The sequence below is a fragment of the Bos mutus genome, chromosome 1 (genome assembly GCF_027580195.1).
Source record: "Bos mutus isolate GX-2022 chromosome 1, NWIPB_WYAK_1.1, whole genome shotgun sequence".
Taxonomy (NCBI): Eukaryota; Metazoa; Chordata; class Mammalia; order Artiodactyla; family Bovidae; genus Bos; species Bos mutus.
This window is the reverse complement of record NC_091617.1, coordinates 28289884-28317045: the sequence shown is the minus strand read 5'-3', so window position 1 is coordinate 28317045 and position 27162 is coordinate 28289884. Positions and strand designations below refer to the sequence as shown.

At 40.9% G+C, this 27162-nt stretch overlaps 1 protein-coding gene across 1 annotated transcript in view; it reads left to right on the top strand.

Annotated features, from left to right (window-relative positions):
- Positions 1-16666: 16666 nt before the first annotated feature.
- Positions 16667-27162, top strand: part of GBE1 (1,4-alpha-glucan branching enzyme 1) — a 314187-nt gene continuing 303691 nt past the window's right edge. The window contains exon 1 of the mRNA XM_070367825.1: positions 16667-17040. Coding sequence (XP_070223926.1) covers positions 16889-17040 — 152 coding nt within the window. The 5' untranslated portion in view covers positions 16667-16888. The remainder of the gene's footprint in view (positions 17041-27162) is intronic.

Genomic DNA, 27162 nt, shown 5'->3' with positions numbered 1-27162 from the left:
GTTCTTGCCTAGAGAATCCCAGGGACGGGGGAGCCTGGTGGGCTGCCATCTATGGGGTCGCACAGAGTCGCACACAACTAATGCGGCTTAGCAGCAGCAGCATGTTACTGCAAAGTATTGTATATGGAACACATCCCTCTAATTTGCTATTGTTTGCCTTTGAGGAAATATAAAAGCTAGCCTTTATTGAATGATTATTATAAACTATGTTCTAAATACTATATGTATAGATTGAGCCATTTAGTCCTTTGAATATGAAAGCAGACATTACTATCTTTCCCACTTTAGAGAAATGGAAATTAAGGCACAAAGACATTAATTTGCTATTGAGATTTAAACCCAGGTAGCTTGTACTAAGGTCTGTGTCCATTGCAGCAATATCATGCTACTATCCATAGGGAAAAATTACCCGGGAAAGGCCTTTGTAGCTAATCTAAAATTGCATTCCAAGTATATTATTCAAAATATATTGAGTAACATACTCAATATATGCATCATTTATAGATTTCTAACTAGTAAAATGCCAGAAAATTTGGAAAACTCAGGAGTGGCCACAGGACTGGAAAAGGTCAGTTTTCATTCCAATCCCAAAGAAAGGCAATGCCAAAGAATGCTCAAACTACCACACAATTGCACTCATCTCACACGCTAGCAAAGTAATGCTCAAAATTCTCCAAGCCAGGCTTCAGAAATACATGAACTGTGAACTTACAGATGTTCAATCTGGTTTTAGAAAAGGCAGAGTAACCAGAGATCAAATTGCCAACCATCTGGATCATCGAAAAAGCAAGAGAGTTCCAGAAAAACATCTATTTCTACTTTATTGACTATGCCAAAGCCTTTGACTGTGTGGATCACAATAAATTGTGGAAAATTCTGAAAGAGATGGGAATACCAGACCACCTGACCTGCCTCTTGAGAAACTTATATGCAGGTCAGGAAGCAACAGTTAGAACTCGATATGGAACAACAGACTGGCTCCAAATAGGAAAAGGAGTATGTCAAGGCCGTATATTGTCACTCTGCTTATTTAACTTATATGCAGAGTACATTATGAGAAACGCTGGACTGGAAGAAGCACAAGCTGGAATCAAGATTGCCAGGAGAAATATCAATAACCTCAGATATGCAGATGACACCACCCTATGGCAGAAAGTGAAGAAGAACTAAAAAGCCTCTTTTTGAAAGTGAGAGTGAAAAGGTTGGCTTAAAGCTGAACATTCAGAAAACGAAGATCATGGCATCTGGTCCCATCACTTCATGGGAAATAGATGGGGAAACAGTGGAAACAGCGTCAGGCTTTATTTTCTTGGGCTCCAAAATCACTGCAGATGGTGACTGGAGCCATGAAATTAAAAGACACTTACTCCTTGGAAGGAAAGTTGTGACCAACCTAGTTAGCATATTGAAAAGCAGAGACATTATTTTGCCAACAAAGGTCCGTCTAGTCAAGGCTATGGTTTTTCCTGTGGTCATGTATGGATGTGAGAGTTGGACTGTAAACAAAGCTGAGCGCTGAAGAATTGATGCTTTTGAACTGTGGTGTTGGAGAAGACTCTTGAGAGTCCCTTGGACTGCAAGGACATCCAACCAGTCCATTCTAAAGGAGATCAGCCCTGGGTGTTCTTTGGAAGGAATGATGTTAAAGCTCAAACTCCAGTACTTTGGCCACCTCATGCAAAGAGTTGATTCATTGGAAAAGACTCTGATGCTGGTAGGGATTGGGGGCAGGAGGAAAAGGGGATGACAGAGGATGAGATGGCTGGACAGCATCACTTGACTCGACGGACGTGAGTTTGAGTGAACGCCAGGAGTTAGCGATGTACAGGGAGGCCTGGTGTGCTGCGATTCATAGGGTCGCAGAGTCGGACACGACTGAGTGAGTGAATTGAACTGAACTGAACTAGAAAAAAACAATTCAAACTTTATAGAATTATAAATACCTAATATCTTTCTTTCTCTGCTTTTGCTACTTCTAAGAACTAAGGTCTGAGTTCAAATGTCAAGAATTTTTTCTAATCTATGATTTGTTGTTTTTTGCTTTTGCAGTGTTGTTTCATTTACCACAAGTATTTTTATTAGCCACCTCAAATCCCTTTTTTGAATAGGTGGTATGTGTATATACTGTTCATGGGGTTCTCAAGGCAAGAATACTGAAGTGGTTTGCCATTCCCTTCTCCAGTGGACCACATTCTGTCAGATCTCTCCACCATGACCCGCCCATCTTGGGTTGCCCCACGGGCATGGCTTAGTTTCATTGAGTTAGACAAGGCTGTGGTCCTAGTGTGATTAGATTGACTAATTTTCTGTGAGTATGGTTTCAGTGTGTTTGCCCTCTGATGCCCTCTTGCAACACCTACCGTCTTACTTGGGTTTCTCTTACCTTGGGCGTGGGGTATCTCTTCATGGCTGCTCCAGCAAAGCGCAGCCATTGCTCCTTACCTTGGACGAGGGGTATCTCCTCACCGCCGCCCTTCCTGACCTTCAACGTGGGATAGCTCCTCTAGGCCCTCCTGCGCCCGCGCAGCCAAGGCTGCTTGGACATGGAGTTGGTCCTCCCGGCCACGGCCCCTGGCCTCAGGCGTGGGGTTGCTCCTCCAGCCCGCCACCCCTGGCCTCGGGCTTGGGGCCTGGGTATCTCCTCCCGGCCACCACCCCTGACCTCGCATGTGGGGTAACTCCTCTTGTCGCCGCCCCTGACCTCGGACGTTGGGTAACTCCTGTTGGTGGCCGCCCTTCGGGCATGGGGTCCTCGCAGCTTCTGCCCCTGACCTCGGACGTGGGGTGGCTCCTCTCGGCTGTGCTTGGCACGCCCGTCGCAGCCGCCTGACAATGTGGTCCACTGGAGAAGGGAATGGCAAACCACTTCAGTATTCTTGCCTTCAGAACCCCATGAACAGTATGAAAAGGCAAAACGATAGGATACTGAAAGAGAAACTCCCCAGGTAGGTAGGTGCCCAATATGCTACTGGAGATCACTGGAGAAATAACTCCAGAAAGAATGAAGGGATGGAGCCAAAGCAAAAAGAATACCAAGTTGTGGATGTGACTGGTGATAGAGGCAAGGTCTGATGCTATAAAGAGCAATATTGCATAGGAACCTGGAATGTCAGGTCCATGAATCAAGGCAAATTGGAAGTGGTCAAACAAGAGATGGCAAGAGTGAATGTCGACATTCTAGGAATCAGCGAACTGAAATGGACTGGAATGGGTGAATTTAACTCAGATGACCATTATATCTACTACTATGGGCAGGAATCCCTCAGAACAAATGGAGTAGCCATCATGGTCAACAAAAGAGTCTGAAATGCAGTACTTGGATGCAATCTCATCCGAAACAACAGAATGATCTCTGTTCATTTCCAAGGCAAACCATTCAATATCACAGTAATCCAAGTCTATGCTCCAACCAGTAACGCTGAAGAAGCTGAAGTTGAACGGTCCTATGAAGACCTACAAGACCTTTTAGAACTAACACCCAAAAAAGATGTCCTTTTCATTATAGGGGACTGGAATGCAAAAGTATGAAGTCAAGAAACACCTGGAGAAACAAGTAAATTTGGCCTTGGAATACAGAATGAAGTAGGGCAAAGACTAATACAGTTTTGCCAAGAAAATGCACTGGTCATAACAAACACCCTCTTCCAACAACACAAGAGAAGACTCTATACATGGACATCACCAGATGGTCAACATCGAAATTAGATTGATTATATTCTTTGCAGCCAAAGATGGAGAAGCGCTATACAGTCAGCAAAAACAAGACCAGGAGCTGACTGTGGCTCAGACCATGAACTCCTTATTGCCAAATTCAGACTTAAATTGAAGAAAGCAGGGAAAACCACTAGACCATTCAGGTATGACCTAAATCAAATCCCTTATGATTATACAGTGAAAGTGAGAAATAGATTTAAGGGCCTAGATCTGATAGATAGAGTGCCTGATGAACTATGGAATTAGGTTCGTGACATTGTACAGGAGACAGGGATCAAGACCATCCCCATGGAAAAGAAATGCAAAAAAGCAAAATGGCTGTCTGGGAAGGCCTTACAAATAGCTATGAAAAGAAGAGAAGTGAAAAGCAAAGGAGAAAAGGAAAGATATAAACATCTGAATGCAGAGTTCCAAAGAATAGCAAGAAGAGATAAGAAAGCCTTCTTCAGCGATCAATGCAAAGAAATAGAGGAAAACAACAGAATGGGAAAGACTAGGGATCTCTTCAAGAAAATCAGAGATACCAAAGGAATATTTCATGCAAAAAAAAAAAAAAAAGATAAAGGACAGAAATGGTATGGACCTAACAGAAGCAGAAGATATTAAGAAGATATGGCAGGATTACACAGAAGAACTGTACAAAAAAGATCTTCACGACCCAGATAATCACGATGGTGTGATCACTGACCTAGAGCCAGACATCCTGGAATGTGAAGTCAAGTGGGCCTTACAAAGCATCACTACAAACAAAGCTAGTGGAGGTGATGGAATTCCAGGTGAACTATTCCAAATCCTGAAAGATGATGCTGTGAAAGTGCTGCACTCAATATGCCAGCACATTTGGAAAACGCAGCAGTGGCCACAGGACTGGAAAAGGTCAGTTTTATTCCAATCCCCCGAAAAAAGGCAATGCAAAAGAATGTTCAAACTCACAATTGCACTCATCTCACATGCTAGTAATGCTCAAAATTCTCCAAGCCAGGCTTCAGCAATATGTGAACCGTGAACTTCCTGATGTTCAAGCTGGTTTTAGAAAAGGCAGAGGAACCAGAGATCAAATTGCCAACATCCGCTGGATCATGGAAAAAACAAGAAAGTTCCAGAAAAGCATCTATTTCTGCTTTATTGACTATGCCAAAACCTTTGACTGTGTGGATAACAATAAACTGTGGAAAATTCTGAAAGAGATGGGAATACCAGACCACCTGACCTGCCTCTTTAGAAATATCTATGCAGGTCAGGAAGCAACAGTTAGAAATGGACATGGAACAACAGACTGGTTCCAAATAGGAAAAGGCGTTCATCAGGGCTGTATATTGTCACCCTGTTTATTTAACTTACATGCAGAGTACATCATGAGAAGCGCTGGACGAAACACAAGCTGGAATCAAGATTGCCGGGAGAAATATCAATAACCTCACATATGCAGATGACACCACCCTTATGGCAGAAAGTGAAGAGGAACTAAAAAGTCTCTTGATGAAAGTGAAAGTGGAGAGTGAAAAAGTTGGCTTAAAGCTCAACATTCAGAAAACTAAGATCATGGCATCTGGTCCCATCACTTCATGGGAAATAGATGGGGAAACACTGGAAACAGTGTCAGACTTTATTTTGGGGGGCTCCCAAATCACTACAGATGGTGACTGGAGCCATGAAATTAAAAGACACTTACTCCTTGGAAGGAAAGTTATGACCAACCTAGATAGCATATACAAAAGCAGAGACATTACTTTGCCAACAAAGGTTCATCTAGTCAAGGCTATGGTTTTTCCTGTGGCCATGCATGGATGTGAGATTTGGACTGTGAAGAGGGCTGAGTGCCGAAGAATTGATGCTTTTGCACTGTGGTGTTGGAGAAGACTCTTGAGAGTCCCTTGGACTGCAAGGAGATCCAACCAGTCCATTCTGAAGGAGATCAGCCCTGGGATTTGTTTGGAAGGAATGATGCTAAAGCTGAAACTCCAATACTTTGGCCACCTCATACGAAGAGTTGACTCATTGGAAAAGACTGATGCTGTGAGGGAATGGGGGCAAGAGGAGAAGGGGACGACAGAGGATGAGATGGCTGGATGGCATCACTGTCTCGATGGACGTGAGTCTGAGTGAACTCCGGAAGTTGGTGATGGACAGGGAGGCCTGGTGTGCTGTGATTCATGGGGTCGCAAAGAGTCGGACAGGACTGAGCGACTGATCTGATCTGATGTGTATATAAGCCAATTAATGCCTTAAAGCAATTCCTCAGCAATGTGATTTTCGGCTTCCAATCTGCAATCATTGAGAATTCATTTAAAAAAGACTGAATAGGTCTATTAGTATCCAAATCTGCCTAAACAAATTACCACAAACTAGGTGGGTTAAAACAAGAGAAATGTATTCTCCTACAATTCTGAAGGCCAGAAGTGAAATCAGGGTGTTGGGAAGATCATATTTCCTCTGAACGCTCTATGGAGAATCTGTTCTTTGCCTTTTCCACTGAACAGTGCCTGTTGGCATTTCTTGACTTGTGGCTGAATCACTTGAATGATACAGTCACATCAACTTCTCTGTGACTGTCTCCTCAGCAGTTCTCTTCAAAGGATACTCTTATTGGATTTAGGACCCATCCTGATTATCCAGGATGATCATTTCACCTCAAAATTCTGAATCTAATTACATCTGCAGAGACCTTCCCCAAATAAAGTATCATTCACAGGTTTTAAGGATTAGGACATGGACAGACCATGGATAGACTTTTTGGGGGACCACCATTCAAGATATTTTAATACGTGATGGGGGTTATGAGGTATCTTCCTAAAAGCATATTGCAAGAAGCTTTAGTTCATGGCTTGCATGTGTGCTGTCACTTCAGTTGTGTCTGAATCTTTGCAACTCTATGGACTATAGCCCTCCAGGCTCCTCTGCCCATGGGTTTATCCAGGCAGGAATACTGGAGTGGGTTGCCATCTCCTTCTCCAGGGGATCTTCATGACCCAGGGATCGAACTCAGGTCTCATGCATTGCAGAAAAATCCTTTACAGACTGAGCCACCAGGTGAGCCCTTTAATCCATGGGCTTTGTGACAAATTTCCCATGATAAAACCTTCTCCCCCACCTCACTGCCCCATTTTCTGTTCTTTCTGCTTTGTTCTGGACTGGCAAAGTTTGCCAGAGACCTGAGTTTCATTTAGGGAAACTTGATAGGTACATTGCTTTACATTTTATTTGTCTAATTTATAAGTCTTCAAAAAAAAAAAAAATCCTTCATCAGCACCCTTCTCAGAGGCAGTATAAAACAGTTTACCTAGTCTGTAGAAAGTACTGTGTTATTATTATTAGCTATTATTGTGAAGAATCACTGTAATCCTTTAGAATAACTCCATTAGAGGAAGCTCTGCTAATTGATTCTTTCTTGTAAGATTTTGCACCTGAAAGTTTGTAAAATTTTCAAATAACAAACAGTTGTGAAGTACTAAAAAATTCAGATATAAAATAATCACTAGAGATAACATAAAGACATAAAAGATGCCTGTACTTTTAGAGGAATAAAAATCATCATTTTACTTGGGTAGGTCTGTTTAAATTCTAATGGAGAGGACCAGATGCTCAGAGGTTTTGTCACAGAAGTTAGAGCATTTCACCTTTACATCACTGGTTCTCACCCAGTTTAGGACAAAAGTAATTGAAAAGGATTATCATCTAAAAATGCTGCTGCTGCTGCTGCTAAGTCACTTCAGCCACGTCCAACTCTGTGTGACCCCATAGACAGCAGCCCACCAGGCTCCCCTGTCCCTGGGATTCTCTGGGCAAGAACACTGGAGTGGGTTGCCATTTCCTTCTCCAATGCATGAAAGTGAAAAGTGAAAGTGAAGTTGCTCAGTCGTGTCCGACTCTTAGCGACCTCATGGACTGCAGCCCACCAGGCTCCTCTGTCCATGGGATTTTCTAGGCAAGAGTACTGGAGGGGGTTGCCATTGCCTTCTCCAATCTGAAAATGATTAAATGCCATCTCTGGAAAAGCTGTTTGCCTCACTCTGATTTCCAGGTGGTAACAATTACTATCACATTGAACATTCACCACTTGCTTATCTAAGTAGAGAAGTGAGAGGGTGAATGAGTCTGAAGACAGAATGTACTTCTTTTCCTTCAGGGTCCCCTGAGAGGGTTGGCAGGTGGTAGAGGGGATTTTTGGCTGGCCATTGTCTCTGCTGAATTTAATCCAGGAATAAGTGGATACCAATACTTGCCAGTCATGAGATCTACATTTTCAGTGGAGAATCTTAGTTACAGTCTTATGAAAGGTAAACTATTAAACTACCTTTATGAGGTATAATTTACACACCATAAAATTTACCTGTTTTAAATGTATAATTGAAATGTATAATTTCAATGATATTTTTGTAAATTTATAGAATTAGGTAACCCTTGCCTTACTGAGTTTTAGAACATTCTAATGGAGAAATTTCATGGGATATATGTCTAACTAAATTTCCATTACTCCAAAGAACATAATACTTATGGTACTAAGGGGTAGGAGGAGAAAGAGCAAGAGGAAGTTAGATAAATAATAGTACTTTAAAATTTGATTGAACTTTAAAATATAGTATTAATACAACTGTATATTATTTGAGCTGTGATTGTTTAAACCTTCATGTATGAATTGTCTAATATTGTGAATATATTAATGAATCATAATAAAATTCTTTCAGTTCAGTTCAGTCACTCAGTTGTGTCTGACTCTTTGTGACCCCATGAACCATAGCACACCAGGCCTCCCTGCCCATCACCAACTCCCAGAGTCCACCCAAACCCATGTCCATTGAGTCGGTGATGCCATCCAACCATCTCATCCTCTGTTGCCCCCTTCTCCTCCTGCCCTCAATCTTTGCCAGCATCAGAGTCTTTTCTAATGAGTCAGCTCTTCTCATCAGGTGGCCAAAGTATTGGAGTTTCAGCTTCAACATCAGTCCTTCCAATGAACACCCAGGACTGATCTCCTTTAGGATGGACTGGTTGGATCTCCTTGCAGCCCAAGGGACTCTCAAGAGTCTTCTCCAACACCACAGTTCAAAAGCATCAATTCTTCAGCACTCAGCTTTCTTTACAGTCCAACTCTCACATCCATAAATGATCATAATGCTTTACTATAAAGCTTAAAAATAGTAAGCATTCAAATATTTAATTTGTAATATAAATAAAACTAACCACCTTTATGTTTGTTCCATGTTTAAGTATTCCATATACAGAATCAATGAATAAGTTAAATATTAATAAGGAGAAATTTGAATGTGTGTAATGGATATAGGGATAGAAAAGCCACACTTTTCCTTCTAAAATAAGCTCATTATCCATTAATAATAATAGTAATAACTATAGCTAGCACATATAGTGCTTACTATGTGATAGATGCTACCTTAAGAACTCATTAAATAATGAACAATTCTTTTAGTCAAAGCTATGGTGTTTCCAGTTGTATGGATATGAGAGTTGGACTGTGAAGAAAGCTGAGCGCTGAAGAATTGATGCTTTTGAACTGTGGTGTTGGAGAAGACTCTTGAGAGTTCCTTGGGCTGCAAGGAGATCCAACCAGTCCATCCTAAAGGAAATCAGTCCTTAATATTCATTGGAAGGACTGATGTTGAAGCTGAGACTGCAATACTTTGGCCACCTGATGTGAAGAACTGGCTCATTAGAAAAGACCCTGATGCTGGGAAAGATTGAAGGCAGGAGCAGAAGGGGGCAACAGGGGATAAGATGGTTGGATGGCATCACCAACTCAATGGACATGAATTTTAGCAAGCTCCAGGAATTGGTGATGGACAGGGAAGCCTGGCGTGCTGAGGTCCATGGGATCACAGAGTCAGACACGAACAAGCGACTTAATTGAACTGATTTATTTAATCCTCCCTACACTTTGCAATTAAAAAAATGAAAGCATAAGGGGATGGACCTACAGATAAGTGAAGTAAGTCAGAGAAAGATAAATATCATGATATCACTCATACTGGAATCTAATTTTTAAAATGATAAAAATGATCTTATTTACAAAATAGAAACAGACTCACAGATGTCGAAAACAAACTTATGAGTACGGAAGGGGAAATATAGGGGTGGTGCTAGTGAGGGATAAATCAGGAGCTTGGGATGAACATACGCACACTCCTATATCTAAGATTGATAACTAATAATGACCTATTATATAGCAGAGGGACCTCTGTTCAATATTCCATGATAACCTGTATGAGAAAAGAATCTAAAAATAATTATTATATGTACAACTGAATCACTTTGCTGTATACCTGAAACTAACACAACATTGTAAATCAACCATAATCCAATAAAATCAAAAGAAAAAAGAAAATGAAGGCATGAGAAGGAAATTCGCAAAGGTTTATATGGAGGATCTCTGATCAGAACTCAGGCAGTCTGGATCCAGTCACTGCTCTTATCTAATCACAAATAACTTTTGGTCAACCCTTTCTCTTATCCTTGCTAAATCGATATCTAGCACTAACAAAGATCTTTTAATTCCTTTATTGTTTTAGCCACCCTTACTAACAGAATTCCATGGCTAAGCATTTGTATGACATGGTCACCAGCACAAGTTTCTCAGCCCTACTAACCTTCTGCTATACTTACCCTTCAATTTTAGTTTTCATTCAAATACTTAGTTTTTGAGCTCACACACCTAGCTTATCAACAAACAACAAAATGAAAAAACAAACAAACAAACTAGTGGTTGAGCCACATGGCACTATTTCAGGTGTTGGATGTCCACTCTCTACTGTGCTTCCATCGTTATTCAGGAATTATCTTGTCCATGACTTATTTTCTTGCTCTTATCTCACAGTGGTTAAACATGTTTATTATCTCAAATTTTGTCACAACTTTCTATCCTTTTCTTTCTCAATTGATGAGAAAAAAATGACCAGTAGTTCCGAATCTTCAGAGATTAAATAGGACAAGAACTAAAAACTACCCATTGGGTTTAACAACTAGGTGATTTTGGGTGTTTTGGAAAATGGAGTTTCAATGTAGTACAAACATAAATGAGCCCACAGTGTGTTAAACAATAAATGAGATAATATCTGAAGAACTTGGCAATGAAGAAAGGAATGTTATGATCGAGGGAGAGGGAGAGAATTGAGGGCAGAGCTGTCACTCACCTTTGTGGTTTAGAAAGAAGTGTTTTCTGTTGGTGGGCACACTTCTAAGGATTCATAGCTTGAGGAGAGAGAAGCACCTTTGTGCAAAGGAAACAGTCCTTTTTCCATGGGTCAAATGCCCTCATTTGCTCATCTGCTTGGGCATACCTTATATGGTGCATGTCTTGTAAAACTGTGATTACCTTGCATGAGGAAGGTTTTTGTTCCTATAGTTATTGAAGTTTTGTTGTTGTTCTTTTTGGTATTCCCCAGAAGCAGTCTGGATGAAGGAATGGAGAAGGCATATTCATTGATTTTAGGTTGAGGTTTTGCCCTGTGAGTATAGTAAAATCAATCACAAGGAGACAAGATAGTTAATAACACTGGCAAATTTCATGGGTAGAGGAATCTAGGAGGGATAGCAAAGGAAGACATGGCATAAATGATTATCCATCCCTCTTTTTCCATACGAAACATCATTTTATCCAGATGCTGGGCAGCAATGCAATAAGGGGAGTGAAGTTGCTCAGTGGTGTCCACCTCTTTGCAACTACATGGACAGTAGCCTACCAGGCTCCGCCATCGGGATTTTCCAGGCAAGAATACTGGAGTGGGCTGCCATTAATTCAAGCAGTGAATCCCAATTAAACTAACCATGGTGGTCACATTCCTCTATGTCAGTTGTGTAGGGGTAGTTATGTGATTTAGCTCTAGCCAAAGAGATAATAGGCTTCCCTGGTGGCTCAGATGGTAAAGCGTCTGCCTGCAATGCTGGAGACCTGGGTTCGATTCCTGGCTCAGGAAGATCCCCTGGAGAAGGAAATGGCAATCCAAACTCCAGCAATCTTGCCTGGAAAATCCCATGGACGGAGGAGCCTGATAGGCTACAGTCCATGGGGTCGCAAAGAGTCGGATATGACTGAGCAAATTCACTTAAAGAGATACGAAGGAAAGTTTTTTCTCAGCAAAAATGCACAGTATAAACATTTTTCTTTCCTTTAGATATGGCCTTATGAGGAATTGTTATTTAGAGTTGTTCAGTTCAGTTCAGTTCAGTTGCTCAGTCGTGTCTGACTCTTTGCAACCCCATGGACTGAAGCACGCCAGGCCTCCCTGTCCATTGCTAACACCCAGAGTTTACTCAAACTCATGTCCATTGAGTCAGTGATGCCATCCAACCATCTCATCCCCTGTTGTTCCTTTCTGTTCCTGCCTTTAATCTTTCCCAGCATTGGGGTCTTTTCTAATGAGTCAGCTCTTCACATCAGGTGGCCAAAGTATTGGAGTTTCAGCTTCAACATCAGTCCTTCAAAATGAATATGAAGGACTGATTTCCTCTAAGATGGACTGGTTGGATCTCCTCGCTGTTCAAGGGACTCCAAGAGTCTTCTACAACACCATGGTTCAAAAGTATCCGTTCTTCTTTACTCAGCTTTCTTTATAGTTCAACTCTCACATCCATACATGACTACTGGAAAAACCATAGCTTTGACTAGATGGACCTTTGTTGGTAAAGTAATGTCTCTGCTTTTTAATATGCTGTCTAGGTTGGTCATAACTTTACTTCCAAGGAGCAAGCGTCTTTGTATTTCATGGCTGCAGTCACCATCTGCAGTGATTTTGGAGCTCAAGAAAATAGTCTGTCACTGTTTCCACTGTTTCACCATCTATCTGCCATGAAATGATGGGACCAGATGCCATGAACTTAGTTTTCTAAATGTTGAGTTTTAAGCCAACTTTTTCACTCTCCTCTTTCACTTTCTTCAAGAGGCTCTTTAGTTCTTCGCTTTCTACCATAAGGGTGGTGTCATCTGCATACCTGTTGCTGTTGCCACTGGTATGAGGAAATGAAAACCAAGGAACCTGGGTCATCAATGACATTATTAAAGATAAAAGGGTTACTATTATTTTCTTCTTTCTGAAGTTTGTCTTCTCAGAAATCACATTCTCCTTTATCATCATTGGTGGTTTTTACTTTGAAATTACTTATTTTTACTTTTCTCTCTGGAGTTTGATTATAGATCTGGTTTTCTTTTTCTCCTAGTGATTTTCAATAGGGGATATATGTTAAAGAATGTATTTCATATTATTTCTACTTTAAAAATTTTATTATGGTATTTTAAAAACAACTTTACTGAGCTATAATCCACATACCATGCTGCTGCTGCGTCGCTTCAGTCGTGTCCGACTCTGTGCGACCCCATAGATGGCAGCCAACCAGGCTTCCCGTCCCTGGAATTCTCCAGGCAAGAACACTGGAATGGGTTGCCATTTCCTTCTCCAATGCATGAAAGTGAAAAGTGAAAGTGAAGTCGCTCAGTCGTGTCCGACTCTGGTGACCCCATGGACTGCAGCTTACCAGGCTACTCCGTCCATGGGATTTTCTAGGCAAAAGTACTGGAGTGGGCCACATACCATGAACCTACTTAAAGTGTACAATTCCAATAGTTTTGAGTCTAGCCACAGAGCTATGCAACCATGACCATGATCAATTCTAGAAAATTTCTATTACACGTAAAAGAAACCCTCTATGCATTAGTGTGTGTGTGTATGTGTGCATGTGCATGCATATGCAGGCACATGCTCACTCACATCTGGTTCTTTGCAACACCATGGACAGACTGTGGTCTGCCAGGCTCCTCTGTCCATGGGATTTTCCTGGCGAGAAATGGGCAGGTTACCATTTCCTCCTCCAGGGGCTCTTCCAAACCCAGGGATTGAACCTGTGTCTCCTGCAAATCAGGTGGATTTTTTTTTACCACTGGGCCACCAGGGAAGACCCTACCCATTAGTAGTCACTTTCTATTTCCTTCAGCCCTCTGAAACCAATACTCTGCTTGCTATCTCTATAGATTTACCTATTCTATGAGCTTTATGGGCAGTGGGGAGTTGTATCATCCATCACTAATCACTAGTATCTAGGAAACTGGCTGGCATATGGGATTTCAATAAATATTTGTTCAGTAGTAAACAAGGTAGAAAATACCCCTACTCTCTTGGAGTTTACATTGTAAAAGGGGAGAGCAATAAATAAAAAAGAAACACCTAAATTTTAACTGTTTATAGGAGAGAAAATATTGAAATATTTAGATAGTGGAATTAGAGGCTTTTCAGAGATGAGCTGACATTTATAGTGAGACCTCAGTGAATCCTGAGAAGGAAACAGCTATGGGAAGCAAATTCCTAACATAGGAAAGGGCAAAATCTCAGAGACAGAGTGCTAGGTGGGTTTCAAGAAAGTCAGTGTGATCTCAGACTAGTAAAGCTGGAGAATGGTAAATGATAGAAAGGTAGTCAGGGATCAGATTATGAAGTCTTATTAGGAAGAGCAAGGAGTTTATACTTAACTTCAGGTAAACTAAGTATGGGCTTCCCTTGTGGTTTAGCTGGTAAAGAATCCGGCTGCAATGTGGGAGACCTGGGTTCGACCCCTGGGTTGAGAAGATTCCCCTGGAGAAGGGTAAGACTACCCACTCCAGTATTCTGTTCTGGAGAATTCCTTGGATTGTTAAGTCCACGGGGTCACAGAGTTGGACATGACTAAGTGACTGTCACTTTCACAAACCAAGCATGTCATTTAGGTTGTAAGATTTATTCCTTGCATGGAGCCTTACTATTCAAACTGGGCTTCCAACCTGCAGAGGCAGCATCACCTCTGGAACTTGCTAAAATTTCAAAATTTGAGGCACCACTCAGAAACAAGAGTCTGAACTTTTAACAGGATCCCTAGGTGATTCATAGTGTAGGGGGAGTTTGTAATTTTCTGGGTTCTGTCTCGTCACAACAAAAATTTGAAGCTTGGACCACTGTTACAGTTACATGTTACAGCTCAGTTTTATTTAGAAAGCAAAGGAAAATACAGCCTCGAGGTGTGAGGGCATGCCGCCCCAAAAGACAGGAAGAGAAGAGAGGCCTCCTGGTCCAATTGGTCCAATTTTGCCTCCTCTTTTTATATGTCACCCTGACCCCAGGGCCTGCCCTATGTAAACTGGGCTGGCTAGGAGTGCTGGTTGTTCTACCTGAGGGCCTCACTCAGGTCCTTGGACCTTCCTTTGTTCTATTTTCTCCTGCTTTTCCTTTCCTTGTCTTTTAGCCACCACCATTCTGAACTCCTTTTCCCTATTCTAACTACCTAACAATAGGCACATTAAAGCCTGGGAAACACTACAGAATGGATTGGAGGTGAGAAAAGGAAGAGAAACAGGCTGCATGAATGAGTGATAGCAAAAAGGATGAGAAGACTGACTTAGTATCTTATGGAGATGCTTCGTTTAGGACTCTAAAGCAGATAAATAGCGATTTCAATAGGCAGGTATTTGGATTTCTGAGAAAAGTTTAGGACTGGAAATACAGGTCTGTGGATCTACTGGGTATTGCATTTCTGAGTTTCAAGTGTTATTTTATAATTTATAAATGTTTGAATGTTGTCTTTCTGAAGGTTTTCCACGTCCTCCACTATTTATCTTTGAGGCTGTTATTAGATAATCTTTCATCAAGTCATCATTAATCCTTTCACAAAAAAATGTTTTGAAGGCTTTAAAATCGAAGGTCCATGGTCGATCAACATGTCCTTCTCCATAGCCTCTTGGATTCGCCACACATCGCGGTGTTAACTGGGACAGATACTCACCAAGCCTCTCCAAGTTTCTAGATACAGACTAGCTTGGAGACTCCTGGGTTGGTGGGTCCACTTGTTTTAGGGAACAATCTGTAGTCTTAAAAAAAGATCTTGGAGTTAAAAGCCAGTTAACGGGAATGAAAGAACATAAGTATGTTCCAAGTTGGGGAGATCACCTACTAGCCCCCATTCTTAAGCAAAGAGGAAGAGATTGCTTGCTTTATCACTTCCTTAATAAGTGGCCCAGTTGAATCCCAATTTAATGCTCTTCCCTGTACTGTTTGTCTCCTTAAGAATAGTTGAATTATTGAAGCTTGTTTACAGTAATTAAAAAGACAAAGGGTCTTTCTTTCTTTCCTGAGGTATTGGGCATGGTAAAAGTTCTTTCATAATTTCAATCCTCAATCGCTGGTAACCCTGAGAATAACACCAGAACATTAGCGTATCCCTGGAATGATTTCCGGAGAAGGCAATGGCACCCTACTCCAGCACTTTGCCTGGAAAATCCCATGGATGGAGGAGCCTGGTATGCTGCAGTCCAGGGGGTCGCTAAGAGTCGGACACCACCGAGCGACTTCACTTTCCCTTTTCACTTTCATGCACTGGAGAAGGAAATGGCAACCCACTCTAGTGTTCTTGCCTGGAGAATCCCGGGGATGAGGGAGCCTGGTGGCTGCCGTCTATGGGGTCACACAGAGTCGGACACGACTGAAGTGACTTAGCAGGGATGATTTCAGGATGTTGCCTTTTGGTTAAACTCGAGACAGAGAAAACCGAGGAGAGTACTGCTGAAGAGGCGATACGAAGATTTTTTTTCAACGGTACTGTTCTATCCCTTGACTGTTCTGGGAGAGAACAGATACTTCACTGTTCCCCTCACAGTGAATTCTTGAACTGTCTGAAACACTCAGCTAACAATAAAAAACTCTCAAGAGTAAAAGTTCCTTCCAAAAACCCATACATCCATCTGGAAGGTATGCTGCCAGTGAGAGTTGTTTAAAAAAGAAAAGCTGAGGGGTGGGGAGCGGGGGGGGGGGGAGCTAAGTTGCTGCGGAGCTAAGAATAAGGTCAGGGTGGGTCAAGATCTGCCAGGACCCCCGGCGGAGCCGCTGAGGGAGGAAAGAGCAGGTCTCCACGGCCTCCAGGTGGGAGCCGCGTGAGTAGGCGGAGGGGCCTGTCTGGGCGCCTCCTCCCTTCGCGGGACGTGCGTCTGGGGATCACTCCGGCCCCGCTCCTCCCCGCCGGCGGGGGGAGAAGGGGGACAGGGGGCCGTCCCATGCGGCTATAAAGAGCCCTGGGCCTCCACAGTTCGCCTCGGCTCGCCCGGGCGTCCTCTGGCTCCGCTCTCGCCGCTTTCTTCCGGGCTAAAGCTCCCGCGGCCGCTCCGGCTCCACTCGACCCTCTCGGGCCTCGGCTACTCGGGCTGCGGCGGAAGATGGCGGCTCCGGCAGGTCTCCCGGCTGAGGCGGCTGGGGCCGAATGCTCTGAGGAGGCGCTAGCCGCCGCTCTGGCGGACGTGCCCGAACTAGCCCGCCTTCTAGAGACAGACCCGTACCTGAAGCCCTACGCTCCGGACTTCCAGCGCAGGTACCGCCCCCGACCTTGGAGCTCTCCCCCATCCCCCCCATGAACCCCCCCACCCGCCACGCCTCTGAACCAGGAAGCAGGTCTTCTGGGCTCCCGTCGCCCCTTTGCTCCTGGGCATGCGGGCCCCGCCCCTCGTCGGCTCCACCCCCGCCGGCCCCGCCCCACACCTTGGTGGGTTGCAGCTTCTGAGCGTGGACTAAGGGTTGAGTTCAGTAATTGGGTTCAGCAGCTTCCGGAGTTGTGGGTTGACAACTCTTACCGCCCGCCTAGAAGCAGAAGTGCTGAATAAACTTTACTCATCCCTGTCTCCTCCCTTCGAATGGGCGATTTTGTGCTACTGGGTGTGTGCTTTGGCTGCCAGCCTGCGCGTTTCCTCAGGTGCTGATGCAGAGGGAGGCCGTGGCACTGCAGGTTTAATGATTCTTCCATGCATCAGGGTGGTCCTGTGAATTAGCGTGTGCACAACACCCGGCCTGTGTAACTGCGCTTTAAAAACTTACTCGTTTATTTAATAGCCAATATTGTGACTTTACATCCAATAGGATTCTTTCAGGCAGCTTCCCCACTCCCCCCACCCCGCCCCGTTGTTAATATTTCTCCTCTCAGAGATGATTAAATGTATCTTGGTCATCTTCCCCTCCCCCCCCCTTTTTAACCCTCTTAATCCGTGTTTGGCATTGTCATCCTGAAGATGGAGAACGTCAAGTAAAGCCAAACTTCTAGATGCCGATTTAGTATACTTTTAGCTTATCTCCTCTTATTTTAAAGTTGGTAAGATAATAATTCCAGTAGTCAGCTCAACTTAAAAGGTATAATTTTTAAGACTAAAATAGTTGTTATAGTAGTTATATTTGTGAGATAAGCACATTGTGATTTAATGGTTTCTGCCCTTTTAGCAGAGGCACTTCAAAACTACCTTGGCAGCAGAGTATACCTAGTCATAGTTTCAAGTAGAATACTTAATAGTAGTTGCTAGCAAGAAGCAGCATTGGGGATAATGAAACACAATTGATTGGTGTTTGGAAAAGAAGGTCTTAGGTTGATGACCTGGCATTGTTACTTATTCAGCACCTCTTTATTAAGGGTCCCTTAGGCTGAGACGGTAAGGAGTCTGCCTGCAATGTGGGAGACCCAGGATCCATCCCTGGGTTGGGAAGATCGCCTGGAGCAGTAAATGGCAACCAACTCCAGTACTCTTGCCTGGAAAAGCCCACTGATGAAGGAGCCTGGCAGTCTACAGTCCGTGAGATCACAAAGAGTCAGACAGGACAGAGCAGTTTCACTTTCTTAGAAACAAAAAGTAAGGGACACAGTTGAATTCAACACTTTATTCCAGAGCTTGTATAGCCTAATGCACGGGTGCCTGCTAAATCTCTTCAATAGTGTCTGACTCTGTGCGACCCTATGGACTGTAGCCTGCTACACTTCTCTGTCCATGGAACTCTCCAGGTAACAATACTGGGGTGGGTTGCCATGCCCTCCTCCAGGGGATATTCCTGACCCAGTGATGGAACCCATGTGTCATATGTCTCCTTCACTGGCAGGCGGGCTCTTTAACACTAGCGCCACCAAATGCCGTGAGGTCTCCTCAAAGGAGTCACCTTGAGTTGTTGCTCAGTTAATCAGATGTTGGGCCTTTATATAAGCCATTTGGGGAACAACCTTGTGAATTGCCTTCAGTTTTTGCAGTAGTGCTTTCAGAAAAATTGAGTATGTAATTATCATTGTTTAAGATTAGATATGATTTAGAAATAGTCAAAAAATTTTAGAGCAAAAGATGATGGTCAGATTTTTTTTGATGTTCTTATTAATAATGACACTAATTTTCTTGGATGCTTTGTAAAATGACACATAAGACATTTCTAAAAGAAGAGGTATGGAAATGTTTTGTCTATGTTTCTTTTCCTCTCAGTTTAAAAAAAAAGTCACAGGTAGATAAACATCCCTTGGTAAGTGTTTCTTTAATGTTCTTTCACTTCAACTCCATTGAGATTGAAGCAGTTTTGATGTGCTTTCATGGTTTGTCAGAACTAATGAGAGGGACAAAGGCCAGAATAAAGACGTGGGGGCATTCCAGTGTTCTTGATGAAAAAGCTTGTCCAATGGGTCCTTGTGCCTCACTCTGACCTGAATACTACTTCTGGCCTTGGTTCTGAGTAATTGCCATTTTCCAGCACACATGTTCCATTTAGGCATATCAAATAGTAATTTAGTGTTTGGCAGGAGTAACTTTAAGTTTTAGCATTTGAAGAATAAAAGAATTTCTCCTTCATAGAGTTTGGTTCTGGTTACTATTCCTATTTTCTGTTCATTTCTAATCATCCACTCAGGCAGTGTATCTTTGGCCTAACACAAATATACAACCAAACATAGGTGCAAAGTTTGCTTACTAAGCAGTGGAGAAAATTTAGAGTGCAAATAACACCAGTATAACAATGACGGTGGAGGCAGTTTCTCACTGATGGACTGTCTTATTCTTCTCCAACGACTGTGTCTTCATTAGAAATTTCTCAGTGTACATTTGTTCTTTCTTACCTTTTCTGTAACTATAAGAATTTTGAATCAAGTGTGATGATTAGTGAATTACTTTTTGCCATAAAATAAAAATTAGACATTATTTTGTGTGATAGGCCGTATGATGTCTCATTGATTACCTCCTAAGATAGGATTTTCTTTTTGGCCTTCTGCTTTTTTTTTTTCCCTGTTATTTATATGGCAATTAGTTGCTGTATCATAATTCAAACATCTTAGTGCTTGAAAACAAGCACTAATTGCTTGTCCCTGTGTTACATGCCAGCAGGAGTCGGGCTCTTCTCATGGCAGTCATTCAAGGATCTAGGCTGATGAAGCCTTCATTTTGAAACATGTTTCTAAAGTGTCAGTGGCAAGGAACAGAGAAAATGTTCAACTATGCACTGTTTTCTTACAGGTTTTGCCTAGCAATCAGCTACTTCAGCTGATTCATATATTGGCCAGTGTAAGTCAAATGTGACTTCTCAACCGTGTGGGTGGAACAGAAGACCTAATTGTGAACAGCAGGATGAACAACCTAGTTGCAGTAATACTTGTATATACCCTCTGTTTAAAGTTTATATAGTAACTTTTATATATATTATAGTATTGAATCCTTGTAACAGAACTACAAGGTAGGAAGAGTGGGTGCTTTTTTGTTTTTCCTGTTTTACACATGAAGAACCTGAGATCTGGCCCAGTGATGAGTTGTTCTCATGACTCGCTGTAGCTGGAATTAATCTTTCTTTACTAAAACTCTTTCAACAAGTTCATAAAAAATGACTTCTTGGTAATTTAGCGCATATTTCTTTATCTCTAGTATTGGACATTTTGGACCACTTATTAGATCCTTGACGCCATGATACTGTAGCTTTTGCTTTTTTTCCATTATCTCTAGTGGTTTCTCCTTAGCCTCTTTCAGATTATTAATATAAGAGATTCTCGGGGCTCTTCGTTTGGTTCCTTTATGTATTTCTATTTTATATGCATACTTTCCCTAGGCATTCTCATCCATCCCAAGAATTCCATCTGTGTACAGAGGCTGCCCACATCTGTTTTCACCCTAAATCTCCCCTGGTCTTAGTCTTCTGGTCTTACTATCAGTGTCTGCATTTTGATGTACTGTAAGTGTAATACTCAAAATGTATAAAACTGAACTTAGGGTTTTTCATCCCAAGCCTGATCATCCTTTTATACCTTATCTCCATGTGTGGTATTAATTAGTCCTCTCCCCTTTTCCTTTTTGTCTCCAAGTCTAATCAACAGTAGTTCCTAGCTACTTTCAAGTATATGTGGCACTGTATTCCTACTGCTATGCTCATACTCAAGTTGCTAGTATCTCTAACCTGGTTTATAAAAACAGCTCACAGTTGTTCTCTCTTTTGAAATCTTCTCAACAGTTCCATGGCTCTTAAAGTATAGTGTGGTCTCTTTCTCATGACCTAGAAGACTATTATCTGGTCCCTGTTGACTTTTTTGGCATCTGTGTACCCTCCTTCTCACTGGGTACCATCTAATCAGAATGGGGCTCAATGTAAAGAGGAAGCTGGGATGTCTGCAGACTATTCTATAAGGGGCACCAAAATATCACTAGAATAACTTGCATAGATCGTTACCAAATGTTTAAAGAATATAAATTTGAAGTTTTCTGGAACTTTGTTCTGTCCTGGACACCAGACCATGTTTTGGTCTAGCTGTGGCTCTGGCTGTGGCTCTAGTAGTTTCTTTCTTCTGCTTGCTGCATGCTTTGCTTCTGTCTTGTTAGTGCCTGTACATGCTTGACGACACAGGCTAGAGATGAATTACACGCCTTTCCTGACCTCTTCTCAGCCTCAAACCTTTTTCCCACCTCTTACCCACCACCTTGGAAACCTGCATTGTAAGGATGATCATCCGCTGTAATCCAGTTGTGTTTTTGCTCTGTTGTGTCTCCCCCTACATTATTTGCTCCTATGGGTGGGTACATTGTCCATATTCTTTGCTCGCTGTTACATTCTCAGACTGTAAAAGTGGTCTATAGGAAACAGTATAGTAGTTGAATGAACGGATTAATGTCTTCTGCATTTGCTTTTCTCTTTCTACACCAGTAAGTCTCAGGTCAGCTCACTTTAAGCTAAAAAGGTTAGCTAGGATGGATGGACAGAGAAGAAGGGAGTTACCAGGAGTTACCAGGAGTTGTGTGTCTAGGGTAAAGGAATGTATGTTCAAGTAAAAAGCTAAAAATAACTGGAGAAATAAAGAAATTTGTTATTAATTAGATATTTCCATATCCACAGAGACTATGGGTTTAATCACTGAAGAAATATTCAGTTTGAAGAGAGCCTCAGGTCAAATTGCATGCTCAAGAATGGGAAGAGAGGTTTTTGTGAGCCCAACTCTGTTAAGTATCACAATTACAGTGAACATCCCTATTTTGTTAAAAATGAAAATAGCTTTTACACTGGTGTCTAATCAGAATTAGAATGTAGATTAGAGTTTGTATATCAGCAGCCACACCAAAAATTGATTCTCACGGTGCAGGAATTTTATATTGTAGCTGAATGGTGCACTTTTCTCAGTGTCTAGCCAAGTTGTAGACTTCGAAAAAAGTCTATAACTCTAGAATATGTCCATATTCTAGAAGGCAAAAAAGAATCCAAAAATTACCAGTTGTACCTGGCCTGCTCTTCTGTTCTTTGCAGCTAAGATCTGTACTAACTCTTGAGTCACTCCTGAATTCTTTATAGTGATGGGCAAGAGGCTCTGACCTCTTCTCATTTTCAAAGTGCCTTAAAATGACTCCATGGAGCATTTGGTCTAGTGTAGGTTCTAAACTAGGGTAGTGTAGGTTCTAAACTAAAGCCTGCTGCACCATCTCTTGAGAATGACTGCTGCACCATCTCTTGAGAAACGACTCAGTGATAACTTCTCAGAGGATTCAGTTCTGCTCCCACCAGGCTGACCCCAGTTAATCATCGAGATAATAACACAGACCCTGTGAAATGTGCTATTGTTTTAGATTGATAAGTATATCATGCTGCTTGTATTTGAAAGCATGTGCTCAACTTGAATTATGCGTATAGAGATATTAAAGGAAAACATGAGTGTTTTCATTGGAGAGAACTGCTGCTATCAGGTGCCTTTCATTCTAAAGTGACTTTATTATTTCACTGAAGAGTGGATTCTCTTTTTGTATTGATGTCCACTTATCAGTAGAGGCTCACTACTGTTTTGAGTCCAGATTTTTTTGATCTTAAAATCCAAAATCAGCCCTATTCTGTTTTGTGTTTAGGGTAACAGGAGCCCAGTACATCGAAAGAAGGCAAAAATTCACTTTAGACATATGTTATACAATTTACATTCACTAATTTATTGTGCAGTTGGCATTAAGTTATAGTGACTATCCTAATGTAGTGATTTCTATTGTTTAAAAGATCATAATAACTTAGATCCTAAATTTAGTTTCTTCACATGTAATATGGAAAAAAATGAACATATGGTAGAGTGTCCATGTTGCAAAGTGCAAGAGCAAAATGAAGTTTGAATTTTACCTGTCATGAATGCTAAATAGCTTCACACTCAAGGGCAAATTAGTCAACCAACCTCTGTGAACCTTAGTTTCTCTCTCAGAAAAATATGAATTGCTCTCACCTCATAGGGGTGTCTTGAGGACGAGGAATATATGTAAAGATAAGCTTTAATCCTGTATCCTGAAATTCCTGACCAGAAATTCCCTACAGCTCTTTGCTGCTTAACAGTATCTTTACCCTAAGCCTTCTCTTTACCAACAGTGCAATTGTATGAATGAGGTGAGGAGATGGTAGTTTTAATCATCATCTAATGGAGAAGAAAAGAATATGTTTAAACTTTGATCCCTAACATGGAGACAAAATCATAAACCAATTGCCAGTTTACTACAAGCTGAAGGCAAGATGAGTGCTGGGATGTAAAGAGCACAAAGCTCCTTTTATTGAGAGAGGTAAATGCTCGACTGTGGAAACCTAAAGTCACTCTTCTCTTGATCTTCCTTTTCTGTTTTTTGTCTTTGTTCATGTGACTGCTCAGTGTTCATATTCTTGGGCATCAATCAGCTGCAGGGAATTTCTTCCTCCTGAACTCTGGACACTTGGAGGAATGGTCATACCGAGTTTACTAATAGTAGAAACAACTTTGAAAATAAGTAGGAAAAATATATAATAGCAGCTTAAAATTTTGCAAATGAGAGAATTATCTAGTGGGAGTCTGAACTTATGATCTATTAATAAAAAATTTAAATCTCATGTCTTACCTTGTCTATTTTATCCTCTCTTTTTTTATCTGATGATTTCAGTTATTTTCAGTATGTTTGAATTTGTGATAAGATACATAAAACAAAGGAATGAAATATTCATGTGTGCTTTAGTAGATCCCTTGAGGAATAAATTGTCATTAGATGGTTTCTGGGTATATCCTCTAGGTGATAATCCAGAATGCGATAATCAGAAACCAAGTCTGCATATATATTTCTTATATATGTAACTTGAAGTTTTCTAAATATTTAGCAAGTGAGAAATAATTTTTTTTACTACTAAAATCATATGCTACTCAATATAATCAATGTAATTTATTTTTATTTTCATAAATGATAAGCAACTAGTCACAGATAGTATTTAATTATGAATAACTGCATAATACAAGTACATTCCCTATTATTGAACATGATCAAATCAGTTACATATTTAGGTATATGTAACAGAAATCAAACATGCCCTCAAAGAACAGAAAATCCCACAAACTGTGACTTATGGACATAGAAGTTTGTATTTCTCACAAAGAAAGTGAAGGTAAGTGATTTGGTCCTGAGCATTGATTCATCATTTATCTTTGGCCTCTACTGTCTTTAGCAAATGGTTTTCATTTTTACTCTTAGAAGATGGCTGGGCATATCTTGAGACCATATCTATCTTCCTAGCAGGAATACAAGCCAACTCACTATGTCCATTTTAGCCAAGAATGTGTTAGTTTACCTGTAAACTCCATCTCATTCTTTGAGTTTGCAAATTATTGACTAGAGCTGTCCCATGTCTTGGCCATCCTTAGCTGAAAGTGGGCCTGCGTAATCAATGGGCTTTCCATTGCACACATATTCTCCTGAGAAATGCCTTTGACCTCATCTATCACAACTTCCCTCAGCTCTTTCCTTTGCTCCAGTGAGGAGACCATATCTGGCTAAAGATGAAATGTCCCAGTGAGATTGTGCTGTAGTTCCCCAATATCATATCTGAGTACAAATCTTTCTGAGCAGAATCCAGGCATTTCCACGTTGAAGAGAAGTCTGTAGCCAGATCCCTCAGAATCACCAGCCTCTGGGGCTTGGCTTTCGCTTTGCTCTACCCTATCTGTATTTTTCTGAATTATTCTCCTGGAACATGTACAGACCTTTGTGCTTGCTTTAGTCCGAGATGAACCTATTTGTTTCACCTGTGTGACCTGGCCCAGTGATTTGGGGAGCACTGCTGTCTTCTCTTTTAAATTTCATAGGTATTTTACTCTTAAAAATATGAGGATGTTTTGAGAGGAAATGAGTTTATCAATTACTAATAATTTTTCCAATTTCTCTTGGGCTCACTCAAAAATGATCTGCTTTATTTTTAAGTTATTTGAAGAATATTGTATTTGTGGAGCTAGAAAGAAGAAAAGAACTAAATTAAAGATGATAAGTTAGTTAATGCTCAGTCTTCAAACTATGAATTGTCTTTTGTTACCTAACTACATACAAGTTTATAGGCTTTTACACTATTCTTCTAAAAGCTTAAGATGCGTATGCTTTGTTCTTCAGAACATACCTCAACAGACTTAACATATACATATAGGTTTTATCATCATAGGCATGTTCAGTGTTTCTTCTCTGACAATAATGAGCAATTTGTGGAAGAATGGGATTCTCCTTTTTTGTCTTAGACAATGAAGACAGCATAATGATTCCTCTTTGATATCAGAATAGATCACTAATATATGTGGGGTCATATTAGTTTTTTTTTTTTTTTTTCCCTAAGAGGTTATAAGTCTGTTACCCATGATCATTTTATACTGCTCTTTGGAGGTCAGGAGTAACTAATGAGTGAGTTACCATTGCCTTTTCATTGTTTTACAGTCTTTTCTCAAGAGGATTGGTGATTTTTCCAGGATTCTAGAGATTCACAATCAAATTCATGTTGGTCATTTCCAAGCTTTTTTCCTCCTCTAGTTCTTACTTTTCAGCATTAATAACCCCTGATATTTTTGTTTACTTATTTGTGCTTTTGTTTACATGTATGAGTCTTTCATCTTCTTGACCATTTTGGTTGTCAGTGCTCTTTTAGTTGTGTAAATTGTGCTTGCTAGTGATAGGAGTGGGTGAAGTGAATGAGTCCCTTTTTGCTTCACTTCCCTAAAATGCCCTTATTGAAAACTATGTGCTATCCATGTAGTATTAAGGAAACCTCTACTTAGAAATACAACACATAAGCAGGAAATACAGAGAAATAAGAATGCTATCAAAACTGAAGTTGGTTATGGTAGGTTTAAGGTAACTTTAGAGTTAGAGGACAGTAAAAAATACAGTGTGAATTGTGTTAGACTGGATTTAAAAATTATGTCAAAATAATTACAGACCACAGGAAGTTGCAAAAATAGTGCAGAGAAGGTTCCTGTCCTAATAGCCAAGCTTGCCCCAGTGGTAATATGTTGCTTAACTGTATTGCAGTTTCAAAACCAGGAAATTGACATTGATACAATCTGCAGACCTTATTTAGTTTTCAACAGTCTTTACATATACTTCTGTGCAGTTTTATTACACGTATACATTCATACAACTGGCATTACAATGAAGATACAGAACCATTCCATCACCACAAAGGAACTCTACATTCATTATAGTTAAACTACTCCCATTCCCTCCATCCCTAAACTCTGGCAATTACTAATCTGTTTTATATCTCTTTAGTATTTTCCATTTTTTTGAATGTTATATTAATTAAATCATAGAATATATGATCTTTGAAGTTGACTTTTTTTTCACTCAGAGTGTGCCTTTGAGATCCATTCAAATTGCATATATCAGTAGTTTGTTCCTTTTTGTCACTGAATAGTATTCGATTGAATGGGTTTACCACAGTTAATCCATTCACCTGTTGAAGGACATTGGGATTATTTCCAGTTTTTGGCTATTAAAAATATTGCAGTAAAGCTAAGATATATATATTATATTTGGATGTTATTTCTTTGGGAGAACTATGTAGGAGTGTAATTGTTGGGTCCTATGGTAAATGGAGAAGGAAATGGCAACCCACTCCAGTATTCTTGCCTGGAGAATTCCATGGATAGAGGAGCCTGACAGTTCTTCTACAGTCCATGGAGTCATGTAGAGTCGGATATAACCTAGCAACTGAACAACAACAATAGAAAATGTAGGTTTACGTTTGTATGAAATTGCCAAACTATTTATCATGGTATCTGTATCATTTTGTATTCCCACCAGAACTGTATGAGGAAACTAGTTCATTGCATCCTTCCCAGCATTTGGTAATGCACTTTTAAAAATGTTAGCTCTTATATTAGGTTTGTAGTGATAGGCCAGTGTAGTTTTAATTTGCATTTTTATAATAGCTGATT